The 13,522-nt window shown below is 36.8% G+C and overlaps 2 protein-coding genes across 2 annotated transcripts; one reads left to right on the top strand and one right to left on the bottom strand.

The window, feature by feature from the left end:
- The first annotated feature begins 240 nt into the window (after positions 1-240).
- LOC114718165 (eukaryotic initiation factor 4A-3) lies at positions 241-4,464 on the top strand. The gene is made up of 8 exons (XM_028903431.1): positions 241-720; positions 1,952-2,192; positions 2,278-2,358; positions 3,050-3,157; positions 3,234-3,353; positions 3,495-3,662; positions 3,781-3,867; positions 4,037-4,464. The coding sequence occupies exons 1-8, from the start codon at positions 410-412 to the stop codon at positions 4,148-4,150; spliced, it is 1,230 nt and encodes a 409-aa protein (XP_028759264.1). The 5' UTR covers positions 241-409; the 3' UTR covers positions 4,151-4,464.
- Positions 4,465-5,436: 972 nt separating this feature from the next.
- Positions 5,437-13,207, bottom strand: LOC114718140 (UDP-N-acetylglucosamine diphosphorylase 1-like). The gene is given in 16 exon segments (XM_028903400.1): positions 5,437-5,768; positions 6,107-6,263; positions 6,352-6,466; positions 6,760-6,827; positions 7,578-7,721; positions 8,119-8,196; positions 8,306-8,388; positions 8,518-8,557; positions 9,574-9,648; positions 9,739-9,761; positions 9,764-9,850; positions 9,928-10,020; positions 10,880-10,919; positions 12,275-12,426; positions 12,533-12,587; positions 12,988-13,207. Coding segments are annotated over 16 exon segments (1,479 nt in total). The 5' UTR covers positions 13,159-13,207; the 3' UTR covers positions 5,437-5,670.
- Positions 13,208-13,522: the final 315 nt, after the last annotated feature.

Raw genomic sequence — 13,522 nt, 5'->3', positions numbered from 1 at the left:
TTGGGTCAGATTTCTGTTGTCCAACATGCAAAAGCTGTAGCCTGTAGGGCTTAACTTTGAGGGTAGTTGCTAGGTGATATGTTATGAATAATGGGCCCAAGGATTTTGGGCCTAGGCCCGTTTTCATTAAAAAGGACGGTCAGGGAAAATCCTTCATGGATAAGCTATACCATATCTCACTTTATCTACTCATTATTACTGCTATTATTTTTAGTTACCTATTTTTCATTTATCTGGTTTTCTCTCTCGGGGTGTAGTTTTCTCCTCCTTGAGGGTTCGAACTAGAGGTCGGTAGGGTATCGCCGTCTCGTTCTCCTCTTCTAATTTGCCAGGGTCGAGCTACTGAGCAATCCAGAGCGCCCCCCCTCTCTCTTACAGAACCGGAGCATTTTCTGTCCCGTGGTCCCTCATGGCAGCTGCGGCTACAGCGTCGGTGGTGCCGGCTAACCGGCGGCGGATCACGAATCCGCAGGAGGATTTGGAGTTCGAGACGACGGAAGGCGTAGAGCCTATCTCGAGCTTCGAGAACATGGGTATCAAGGAGGATCTTCTCCGAGGCATCTATGCCTATGGCTTCGAGAAGCCCTCGGCAATCCAGCAGCGAGCCGTCAGACCTATTATTGAAGGACGGGATGTTATAGCTCAGGCCCAATCTGGTACTGGCAAGACGTCTATGATTGCCCTCACCGTTTGCCAAGTCGTCGATACTTCTATGAGAGAGTATGTGCTTCTTGAAAGCCTTTACTTTTTTAGATTTCGAATTTCCTTTTCCTTTTCCTTTTTATGCCTCTGCATGCCAAAAATTAGGGATTGGTTAATAATAATAATCCAGTTTTTTGGAATTTTTTTTCCATGTTTCTTGGGGTAAACGTTATCTTTACTGGAAATTTGAGGCATTGGCTTTAGTGTGCTGGAGGAATATCTGATTCTTCTTGAAAATTGACCATTGCGTCCTTGGGGTTCCTGTCGGAGTTTAGCTTCGTTCGAGTGGACGATGAGGAGTATTGGAATTGAATGGCCTGAACATAAGGAAAGCAAAAAATTATGCTGAGGGGAAACCCTTTATATTGGACACAATGTAATCGGGCCAAGGGGGGTGGAGAGTTTGTTTGTTTGTACATTTTGTCAGTTGTAAATGGGAAAATCCTATTTGATTGTGCTTTGGCTAGCTTCCTATGTTAGGCTCTAGTATTTCAGATGTAAGAACAGACCTGCAATATGAGATCGAGTTTATAACGTAGTTTTTGGTACGGAAATTAATAGGATTAAAATAAAAACTCGGCTCTGAACTTCACTTTTGCTCCTGAATAGGTTCAGAACCTTACCAAGAATTGCTTGGAAAAACTGTATGCCTGGTCAAGCAAACATCAATCCTTTTTGCCCCTAGAATGAAACATATGTACTCCTCTATCAAGTTGAGCAACATAATAAATATATCATTACTTTTGTTCAGAAATTACAAGAATTTCTTTCCCTAGGCTGATGATAAGTTACAAAAGGTTTGCTTGTGAACGAACAACATGGCCTGCTTCTGTTCAACTAGACTTGTACTAGACCTCTCTGTATGTTGCAACTTTGCCATATCAAAGTATTTTCATTGTTAGCAAAGAAAATAGAAATATGAATGTCACACGTTGGTTTAGTGCATGAGAATGTGTGAATCAAGATGATTTGAGAGGATTGGAGTGAATGGAGGTGTTGAACAGTAGGTCGTGGATGGCACTTCTCATGAGTATTTCCATCTGTTATAGCGGGGTGGGTATAAGCTTGTTTTACTCAATTTGAAGGGATAAAAATGATGTTCCTTCACAATATTGAAGTTGATGTTGGCTTTCTTTTAGGAAATGCAAAACCAACTTAATGGAAGAGTTGATTTATATTCTTTGTTTGTCATCTTCTGTTAAATATGTATTATCATCTTATGATCTCCATCCTAATAATTTTGTTACAGAGTCCAGACCTTGATCTTGTCACCAACAAGAGAATTGGCCTCCCAGACTGAAAAGGTTATCTTGGCTATTGGAGATTACATAAATATACAAGCTCATTCATGCATTGGAGGTAAAAGTGTTGGAGAAGACATACGGAAGCTTGAGTATGGGGTTCATGTCGTTTCTGGAACTCCTGGACGAGTTTGTGACATGATAAAAAGGAGAACGTTGCGAACTAGAGCTATCAAATTGTTGGTCCTTGTAAGTTTAATGCGCCTTTCAACCATCGACTGCATTTTGTTGGGCCTTTTTATCTTGTCAACGGTTAACATCATTTCCATGACAGGATGAATCTGATGAAATGTTGAGCAGAGGGTTTAAGGATCAGATCTATGATGTGTATAGATATCTCCCTCCGGAACTTCAGGTTTTCTTTCTCTGCCGTCTTTCCTGCCTTTATGTTTTTGAAATGAAATCTCTTCTATCTTAAAAATCTTTTGAAATTTCTTCCATCTCAAATATCTTATTTATGTTCAGTAACTCATAGTTTTAAGTGTCCCCCCCCCCCCCTTTTCTTTTAAAAATAGGAAGTATCATGTATATAGTGCGTGTCTAGGTTTCCAAGATATACTTGGGTTGGGTTGCATTGTATCATAAATCTTACCACTTTTTGACAACTGAGACTATATACCTGGCGCGGGTGTCTGTTACTAAAACACATGTACTTTGGTCTCTACTCTCTTGATTCTAGAAGTAGAACGGATATATTTCTTGTTATCATTGCAAGTCCTAAGGTTGGCTCAGCCCAAATCCTTAAAATTTACTGCTTAAGCTATTTTTATGTGAAGCATATAAAGTTTACCCTGATAATAGAGTTCTTTGAACTTTAATCGAATAGTCTATTGGTTATGTTATGTAGATAATTGTATGCATCTTTTGGGGAATTTAGTTACATAAATAGTGCATGTGTGTATTGTTTTTGTAATCAGGTAATTGGTGGGAGATGGAGTGTTAGCGATTGTATGCTTAGTGACTTTCCCCGATTGTATGCTCAGTGACTTTCCCCATTCTGAGTTTTGGTGCATATCAGCCTCTGAATTATTATGCTCTTACTGTAGGTTGTCTTGATTTCTGCCACCCTTCCTCATGAAATACTGGAGATGACAAATAAGTTCATGACAGATCCTGTAAGGATCCTTGTAAAACGTGATGAGTTGACTTTGGAGGTAAGCCATAGTTTAACATCATCTTAGTTCCTTTGAGAGCCTGCAGGATGTTGATGCAATTTTTCCCTTATGACAGGGCATCAAGCAATTTTTTGTGGCTGTTGAGAGGGAAGATTGGAAGTTTGATACTTTATGTGATCTTTATGATACCCTCACCATTACACAGGCTGTTATTTTTTGTAACACCAAGCGGAAGGTAAACAGAAACTCTCCATGCTTCATAGGACAGCCTTCTTCAGTCTACTCTGGGGAATTGTTGATTGCAGATACTATCTTTTAAATATTTGTTCAATAGTCTTCTGATCATATTTTGTCTGTTCTCCTGCTTTGGGAATAGGTTGACTGGTTGACTGAGAAAATGCGTAACAACAATTTCACCGTGTCATCAATGCATGGGGACATGCCTCAGAAAGAAAGAGATGCAATCATGGGAGAGTTTCGTGCTGGTACAACTCGTGTACTTATCACCACAGATGTTTGGGCTCGTGGTCTTGATGTGCAACAGGTGAGTGTTTACACCTTATTTATTTATGTTTCCATTTGTTAGCCTGTAAGATGTTTTCTGATTTCAATTCTTTTAGAACTCGGTGAAATAATAATAAATATACATATTCTGTTATCAGGTTTCTCTAGTTATAAACTATGACCTTCCGAATAATCGAGAGCTTTATATTCATCGTATTGGTCGATCTGGACGTTTTGGACGCAAGGTACGTGATTCAATGCCTATTGCAGTTTTATTGAGTGCTTTGAGCTGCTCAACTTTCTTTCATTTTTTGGGGTTTTGATGTTCTTTCCCATTGCTGTGTTACCAGTTTCTTGCTTCCTATTCTCTCTCTCTCTCACACACTTATAATTGGCCCATGTCATTGTTTGTAGGGTGTTGCAATCAACTTTGTCAAGAGTGATGACATCAAGATCCTGAGAGATATTGAGCAATATTACAGTACACAGATTGATGAAATGCCAATGAATGTTGCTGATCTCATATAAAGTGCTTTTGGTGTGCGGTGTGCTGGGTGAAGTGGAATTGTTCATGGCTTACTTAGGTAGTAGTGTTTTAACTGGTCATCTTAAATTGGGTGAATTTATTTTTGTTTATGTCCTTCCAAACTTGCCGCTTGGTGAGTTTATTTCCGCTATACATGGGATATACCAGAGTGCTGGCAGTTCTTGTTGATTTGGCTGAGATTGATGTGTAAATTATGGGACAAGTTGCTTTCTCTGGCTGTGTTGCCCTTGACAATTGAATGTAATTTAAGCTTCGTGACAGGTGGTAATCATATTTTCACTAGTCGCACTTAGAATCCTTTTTTTTTTTTTTTGGGGTGAACGGGTCTCAATCTTTATTTGCATGAACACGTTATCTGAAATCTGCAAGGGAAAAAGATTTATCTGCCTTTTCCGATCATCTCATCGCCTGGGAAAAATTTGGCAACATTTGAAGATTTAGTTAGAAAAATCAGGGGGAGTGACAAGGAAAGAGAGGCTAAGATATGAGCCCCCTTGAAGCAAAGAATGAAGTGACAACCCGATCGTTATGCTTGTGCATTATTAGGTAGTAGCGTTATAATGTTATGCCTAGTTTTAATCCTCCGTAGCTACTGGGTCGCATGGCAACTCGCAATAGCAACTGTCAGTGCTGAATAAATGGTCGCACGCGAGTTCTTTTGTCAAGTGATTCTGGTGCGCTGGACTCATCCCCAATAAATTTGTGTTTAGGTCGTTAAAAAAAAATTCGTTGCATGTTAACCAATGCAGCTTGAGATGGTAAGTGGTGATGGAGGACATAAGTTCGAATCTTGTCTTGAGAAGTGTATTTCTTGAAAGAGATTTAGTCTTAATGCTCCTGCCAGATGGAAAGCAATTTGAAGTTCAAACGGATTTGAGAAGACTGTAAGTTTACAGACCAAAAAAAGGGCAAATTTCATCCCCGACCAAGGTCCCCGGTGGTTAAGTGATCAGAGCCATTGAAAGTGAAATGCCTTCAAGGTCAAGGTGAGGCTTGTACCCCTGACCTTTTGATTTACCAAATTGTAAAATTTTATATATACATATGATAGACTTAGTTTTAAACCATTAAAAAAAATTAATTTCATAAAGACAGCCGTGAATAAGTTATCAATTTTAGAAAAGCAGACATGGAGATTTATGTTGAAAGATAAATCATTTGATTAGGGACAGATCTAAAAATAATTGCAATCTGAAAGGAATGACCAACATTTTGAAATACCAGTGAAGTAGTTGACTGTAATCTATATTTAGGATGAGAAGCAGTATAACAAACCAAGAATCAAATTGTCAAAGTTGCTCGCAAATATATGACCAAAATCATGAGGCATAACCATATATTCATTATCCAATCAAGCAGATTGGAGAAGAAACATATATTGATAATTGTACAAGCGAATGACAATTAGCATGCACAAATTTGTTTGGTTATATGTACGAGAAAAAGAACTCATGGTACAAGCTCACAAGAAGGCCGCAAAAATTAGGAGCACAGACTAGAACTAGAATGTAATCTCAGAAGGCGCATGGAATGTTCTTCCTCGACAGATAGGTTCTAGATTTTCTCCGGCATATGAACACAATGGCGAGACTTCAACACCTGAACAAGAGAGGCAACTACGTTACACACTGACTAAGTTGAATAAGATAATCTTTTCTTTGGTAAGGAAAATTTAAAAAAAAAAAAAAGATGTTAATTTTGCATTAAAGATTATATTATGTTTCTGTTTCTGTTGTTCCTCCATGTTGGGTTTCACATTTCATTGTTTATTCCTCCCAAAATTTTTCCTCATCTTCAAAAGGTCTAATCTTTGTTTGACTTGTTTCAGCTTATTGGATAAAATCTTGCGATTCCATTTCTAGTACCAAAATTAAAGCTTAAAAGTGGCTAAGATTTTATGCCTTTCCTCAGGGTTCCATAAAAGAGGCAAAACTTACCAGTTGCATATAACGGCACCGAGTGAGTTAAGAAGCCACCAGCAGCAACCACCCAACGACTATGGAGTCTAAGAACCAGAAGTCTAGCACTATCTGGAGTGTCAAAATTGGATCCATTTGCATTTTTCACTGGTGCAAATTCTTCTTCCCGTAGTACCTGTACAGGATGCACAATATCCATAAGCAATAGTACTACTACTCTCAGGCACTCAATTTCTGGTAAGAATTAAGAGAATTATAAATACCTCATAAAGTGCAGTCGTAGGAGCATATGGAAATGCATCAAATATGAACTGTTCCAGTTTTAATCCCATTGTAAATCCATGTATGGAAGGGATTTTCTTCTCTGCAAGATGGTAACTGCACATAAAATCCATTTGTGGATCAATACCGTTAAAACATCTGAAGGTTATAGGCTAAGTGCATGTTTGGCATTGAGCAGAACAATGAAAATCAGTTTTGTGTCGGAGAGGGTTACTATGTATGACAGGCAGCATTGACTTGCTACTTTCCAGTTTCTCATATTCTATTTGCAAATTGCAAAGTTACATTCACACCCATGAATTTCTTCTTTAAAATTGAACTTCGTTAAAGAATAACAAATTTAGAGCGTCACGAGGAAATAAACCTATGGGAGAAGGCAATATACTTACATGCTGTCTTTCTCAAGGCCATTAGCGACTTGGTTCAGAAAATCCAGAGTGAACATGTGTAAGCACACCTGAAATTACAAGGTTGATGATGAACCACGAAGATAATTTAAAGAGTAGCCAACAAATATTACATTCAATTTTTCAGAAAGAAGTACAAAAGTCTTTAAGCACACAAAAGGGCCTGTTTCTAAACACAAGTTTCCCTCCATAAAAAGCCTCACACCCTGCATTCTCTCCCCCATACAGACTAGGACAGGAGTGAGTTTACTTCTTCACCAGTATTATTTTGCCCTTCTGCATGCTTTATGTCTTATGTCCCCTGGCCCTTTATAGCCCTTTCCTCGTTTAAATCTAGCTCCATTTCTTCTCAGCACACCCTCCCTCACTCCTCTAATAGACCAGGTCATTTTCTTCTTGGGTCTATCAAGCACTCAATGCACCAGAAGAAAAGGCGCAACGAAAATTAATAAACATTACAAATCTGCCCTATTCTTACTGAAAAAAAAAGTGCCGTATACCCCAAGAAATTTATCGAGTCACAGTCATCAATACATTAAAACCTTCCAATTGTGGTCCATATATAATTTTAGCGTCACTGTCAAAAATTATTAGTCCCACAAAATTAAGCGCAGGGAGCCAACTCTGAGGATTAGCATTAATCTAATTGATAACTTCAATCCCCATCCTTCCATTTTAAAAGACCATAATCAAAACTTTAAGAACCAGTCATCCATGGCAAGCGGAAAGGCCCTTAAAAAGCAAGGTTTGCGAAAAAAGGTTCAAGACCATGAAACAAAATAGAGCGGCAAAAGACTCACATTACTCCAACAAAAACGAAGACGGCCAGTTTCTTGATTGACCGCAGAAGCTAGAGATGGATCCAACTCACTGTATTCAACTACAGTAAGAGGTCCACCTTTCCCTCGACGTACAAATACACCAACCTTTTCTTGGGGATATGCCTGTTATATGAGAAACAGAGATACAAATAGTAAGCATTGAGAAAAGAAGCACAAGAGTAACTACATTATTTATTAAGAAGAAGACCACTGCCTCCCGTAATTCCACAACAGGCAAATCCTATAATTTGGTCTAAGAAGTATAAAGAGAAACAAAAACACAGGATTTTTATAGACGTGTATTTTAGATATTATCCATGCCCTCCTGTTTTTCTATGCGAGGACGTATAAATAAGCACCTTATTTCTTCCAATCCTTAAGATTTTGTGGCATCACAAATTCATACATTTGTAGATGGAAGATGATTAAAAGCAACAGAGATGACTGGATAATTAAGTTTAGAAATTACTTGATAAAGAAGACTGGGTAACTAGTAAGGAAAACCTGATTGGTCAGTTACCTTGCGGACAACTTTGGCTGCAGCAGCTACTCCTTTATCAATGAAGTAACCCAGGAAAGCTGGATCAGCAACTCGGACCTGAATCATAAGTCCTAACAATTAAGTCTTCAAATAATAGGGAGTGAATGACAACTGACTAGGTAACGTGACTAATTCCAGTTCAAAACAGAAAATAAGGAGACGTCACCAGCGCATTATCAACTCCGTAGCAATCAATATACTTAATTCCTCTTGAGGCCATATCTTCCAATAACCTCGAATATTTCAGAGCTGAACAAGAAAAGAATTTCCCATTTTAATAAATAAACTCATGCAATATGTGAAAAATAAGAAAAGTACATTCAATTTTAACATTTCAAATTCAAAGAATATATAAAAAGCTTTAATAAACTACAATACCTGAATATACTCCACCATTCCCATCAGGAGCCTTAGCTACCTGGCTTCAGAAAGTTCAAATATTAAACCACCAGCATAACAAAATAGTTTCAAACCAAGAAAGGCAATACGGCGTCACACACCAACAAGAGACAACTTAAGTACGACAATCCCATACAATGTACAATTTATATCCTTAAATGCTAATTGTAGAAGATATATTTGCAGTTCTAGGGGGAAAATTAAAAAGGAGAGAAAATCAAGGAATATTTTCAACATTCTATAATTAATATTTAAGATTTTAAGTATATTGGCATGCGGATGTTCAAACTCAAAATGTCAAGTTTTAATGGATCAGACATACATCCTAATTATTTCAAGCTATTGGTGTATAAATGCAAGTTCCATACATCCTAATTATTTCAAGCTATTGGTGTATAAATGAAAGTTCCAGTTATCAGTTGTCTATACAGCCTTGGTATTATTTAGTGTGTCATTCAGAGCCTGCTCTATTATACAAGCCAGTACAAATTATAAGCTTTGCCAAGGAACACCTTTTTCTTTTTAGTGAAAGAAGAAAATAAAGAAATCATAAGCAAAAATGATACAGAGGATAAGAAACTCATAGGAACAGTCAAAATATCAACAAAAATTAAAAACATGGTAAATGAAGAGCCACAAGGTCAAAAGGCCTCTTCAATCTCTCTGAGGTCCAGTTAACAAAATCTCCCATAAAAAATGGTCACAAAGCGTCAGCTAAAATAACAGACTGAAGAAAAACATACTACAGCTCTCATTTGGACGTATATCAAAATGAAATTTTAAAAAATCAATAAATTTGTTGTTCGAATTTAAAATGTCAAAAAAAAAAAAATGAAATACATATGTGAATCATCACCGATAAAAAATATGACTTCATATGTGAATTATCACACATAAAAAATTGCAAGGTCAATCTTTCAAATTTTTCTGAACCCACACTCCTGTAGTTTTTTCATGGCTTCCAATTTAAACATTAGAGAAAAGAAAGTAAAAACACATGTAAGGAGAAAACTCATTAAAAGAAAGAGACCATACTCTGTATGGAGTTTCCATTATAAATCTACCGCTCTTGGAAACACAAGGGATGGTCCCTTGCTGGAAGAAGGTAACCTATATCAAAGAGGTGAATCCAAAGTAAGCAACCTCGCCCACTGAAAAACAGGTAGTAATAGCACAAGGAAAGGTTTCGAGGCTTCTTACTTGGTCTGGGTCAAGACCAAAAATTTATGACTTTCAAAGAATTTCCGTGTTGCATCATCAGTGAATGGACTAGTCATGATGTACCAGTGTATTTGCACTGAAGAAGTAGAACCTACACGATGCAAAATTGGTAAGAATGACAAATACAATGGCGTATGAATAAACTTTACCAACACAAATGAAACCTACTCTCATTTGTAGCTTGCGCAGCCAGTCTCTGTACACACAAAATTCGCTCTGCTTGCAGTTGGAAAAGTGACTTTCCCGATGGAAGTCCAATATCTAAAAAGAAAATTAACAACACATAAAGAACCAATAAATTTTAATGATTTATTCCCAGAGAACTTCCAAGCACCAAAAGTACCATCATCTCACAGATAATAAATAGCTAAAAGGAAGACCTATAAACGTTGCACAAAAATGAAAACTATGCTTCAGTTACTTCAAACTGTATGCTAAGCAGAAAACTTGTCTACATGCTTGATATCGAAGTAATATTCATATTTTTTGTAGAAAAGAAGAAAAATGTAATTTATCATCGCATTCACCAGCATTCCTTTTCTTATATACATTATTAAATGAATATAGTTTTCTTTAGTATTGGGCGTAGCCCTGTTATAAAAAGAATCCAAACTTTCTTTTCATTTACTTTAAGGACTTGAGATTCGATCTCCTCAAATATTAGAAATTCAATGTTTTGTTTCATCACTAAATTTCAGTGAGAAATTTTCATTTTCATAAAAAATACCCTAAGTATTCCAGTTATCTTCCAAAATAATTTAAATATTTCCAAAAGCTTATTTTTCTGAAAGAAGCATCTATGAGAGGTTACACAATTACAATGATTACTCCATAAAATAACAGGTCCAGCGCATCAGTGACAAGCCTTCCATTTCATGTTAAAATCATCATGACTAAAAAGAATATGCAAAGAATATTAAGAGTAGAGAATAAATTCATCTATTGCCAGGGACTGCAATTAGAACCTCAAGACAAATATGTATAACATGTGAAGTGATAGGCTTTATCATATTCAATTAAAAGTTTGAAAAGAAAGAGTAAACTAATTAACACCAGACTGAGTTTCATAACATTTCCAGTCCAACAGAATTGCCATAAAAGAAGAATTGAGATGACTCACTGAAACATCCTTTTGGATCTGAACTTCCAAGGCGCGTCCCCTGCATTTACAGGTTCAAGACATCCTTGAGACAGCCATACAGGTAAATTGGGTGAAGTTTAATATTTAAAATAAAAACAGCTTTTAAAGCGAACATTATAATTTATTAGAACTTATCATTTGGTGAGCCTCCAGTTTAAGGGTAAGTTTGTTTAAAATGATGAGAAAGGTGATTTTGGTTGACTAAATATAAAGACTAAAGAGGAGTTATAGGGACTTAGAAGCTTAAGGTGAAAAGGGGGAGTGTGTTGAAAATAATCTACTTATAGCTTATGTGTGTACTGAATTTATATATTTAAAAATAAATTAGTAATTAAATAAAAATAAAATAAATTAATAAAATCCAGAAAACTTGAAAGCTTGGAGGTAATAGAAATTTAATATACAGAATGTTTTCAAATTATAAAAACAGAAAAAGTAAAGTTCACATGCATAGCAAATATCAAGACATCGGTATAATAACAATGTCTATGATAAATATGAAAAAAGGAACTTAAAAGGATGGTCGGTAATGATTGGATGTTGATTAAAATGGGGTAGAAAATTTTCAATAATCTGGAATTGAGAAAGAAAATAGAGAACTGAAATTATTAGTACGATTTAACTATCACACGCATAAATAGCTACTAAAGCCGCTTCTTCTTTTGGCCAGAGCGCCACTAAATAATGATGATTTTATTTTAAATTGGTGAAACCCGATAAGAAAAGAGTAGGGAACCCATAAAGCAACTTTATTGTGCTTCATGATTACACTAAACCAAGTTAAGGGCACTACTTTTCTACAAACAAATCAGTCACATGTTATTACAAGGGAACACCAAAAAGTTAAATCAATCATCGTCGCCTCTAGAATAATTTATACACTACGATACTGCAAAGAATTTTTATTAAAGTGAAAAAGCATCTTCTTTTAAATTAAGCAAGCACAATTTTTCAGGTGAATGATGCTGGGCTTTACAGACCATCAATCAACAGGGAGACTAACATCGTCACCGCACATTTGTCCCAAATGTAGAGATATTTTCCAAAAAGAGGCAACATCATACCAAAATAATGTTTCGGGTAGTGTTAAAAAAAAAAAAAAAAGGGAGAAATCACACTCTGAATTATTATTATCGTCTATAATGCCCCTTTCAGAGAAGTTCATTGCACCAACAGAAGTAGAAGACAAATAGACAAAGATAACAGAGCACTCGATTAAACCCAAAAGCATTCTGCTCCCACCCCAAAAAAAAAAAAAAAACAAAGAAAGAAAGAATCAAAAGAAGGATGATGCCAAAAGACATCAAGGATCTCTTTAGCGTTAGAACATTTGGAAGAAAAAAAAATGACGATCGTAATAAATCGCAGTAGTACCTGGCCACCCGATAAAAGCAATACAGCTAACTTCCCATCTGATATAGCCTTTAAACCCATCTTCCACCATCGCTCTCTTTCTTCTATGGTTCGCTCCTCCACCGTCGACACGGTACTCTCTGGCACCGGCTCAATGGCAGCTGCAGGTAGTCCTGGAGTGATTTCACACAAAATACGCCCGTCAAAACTGTTTTCCTTTCAGAATAAGGATGCACAGCGTAAGTGGATATGGTTATGAGGCGAGAAATATGGATACACCTTGAGATCGAAGTGAACATCGGATAATCCGGTCAATCCTCGGGAGATCTACATTCTGCAAATTGAACTCATCAATTACATTACAACAAAGTTAAATTAACAAAAGTCAAATTTTTTCGTTTTTGCGAACATATCACAAAAAATTCGATACTAAAGAAATTTCTAATTGATCTGAAAACCGGAATCAACATCCAATAGTACAAATTAAAATTCCAATCCCAGAAGTATGGGCAACAAAGTTGAGCAGTAAATCTTAAAATTCGATGCCCTGAATTCACAATCAATGACATCCATTCGAACGCGAAACAAGCTGACTTAGTAAAACACCAATAATTATTGGACAAAAAAGCAGGACATATAATTCCGAATAGCGGAAATCTAACTTCCCGACTGAACAAGAACGAAAGAACTGAAATGGCAGATCGAAAAGATTATAGGGAGGGAGCGGAGTTTACTTCGATGTCCTTAACAAGTAGGTCACGTTCTCCAGGGGAAAGCTCGTCCCAGAGGGCAAAAGCGTCCTCCTGACCATAATCCTTGAGCCTCTCAAGCAGATGCTGTGGTGGCGCCGTCAGCGAAGATACGACGCCGTTCCCATCCAATCCCACCGACGAAGGCTCTCTCATTCTCTCCGTCTCTCTCTCTCAGTGCTTCGTGTGAAGTGTTTCGTGTTTGTTGGTTTTAGAGACAGAGGAACAGTGGGAAGGAGGACAAGAATCAAATCAGAGTAACAACCTCACCGGCATATTGCGAAATGACGTAAATGACCTTCATACATTGCTTGAAATTCAGGAATACGATGTAGCGTCGTCGGCTTTCAAATTTTTAACACCAAAGGCAACTGCGGAATCTTAACGGCATACCTTTCAAAAATAGAAACAAGAATTCTATCCTGATAATTAAAATTTCTAAAAATCAATTTTCATTATATTATATAGAAGCAAAATGAGTAATTAGTGTTGAATCACAAATTAATTACTTATACATCTC

This window comes from Neltuma alba, unplaced genomic scaffold (assembly GCF_004799145.2).
Source record: "Neltuma alba isolate B1F8T4 unplaced genomic scaffold, ASM479914v2 tig00011814_pilon, whole genome shotgun sequence".
NCBI classification, from domain to species: domain Eukaryota; kingdom Viridiplantae; phylum Streptophyta; class Magnoliopsida; order Fabales; family Fabaceae; genus Neltuma; species Neltuma alba.
This window is presented reverse-complemented; position numbering and strand designations above follow the sequence as displayed.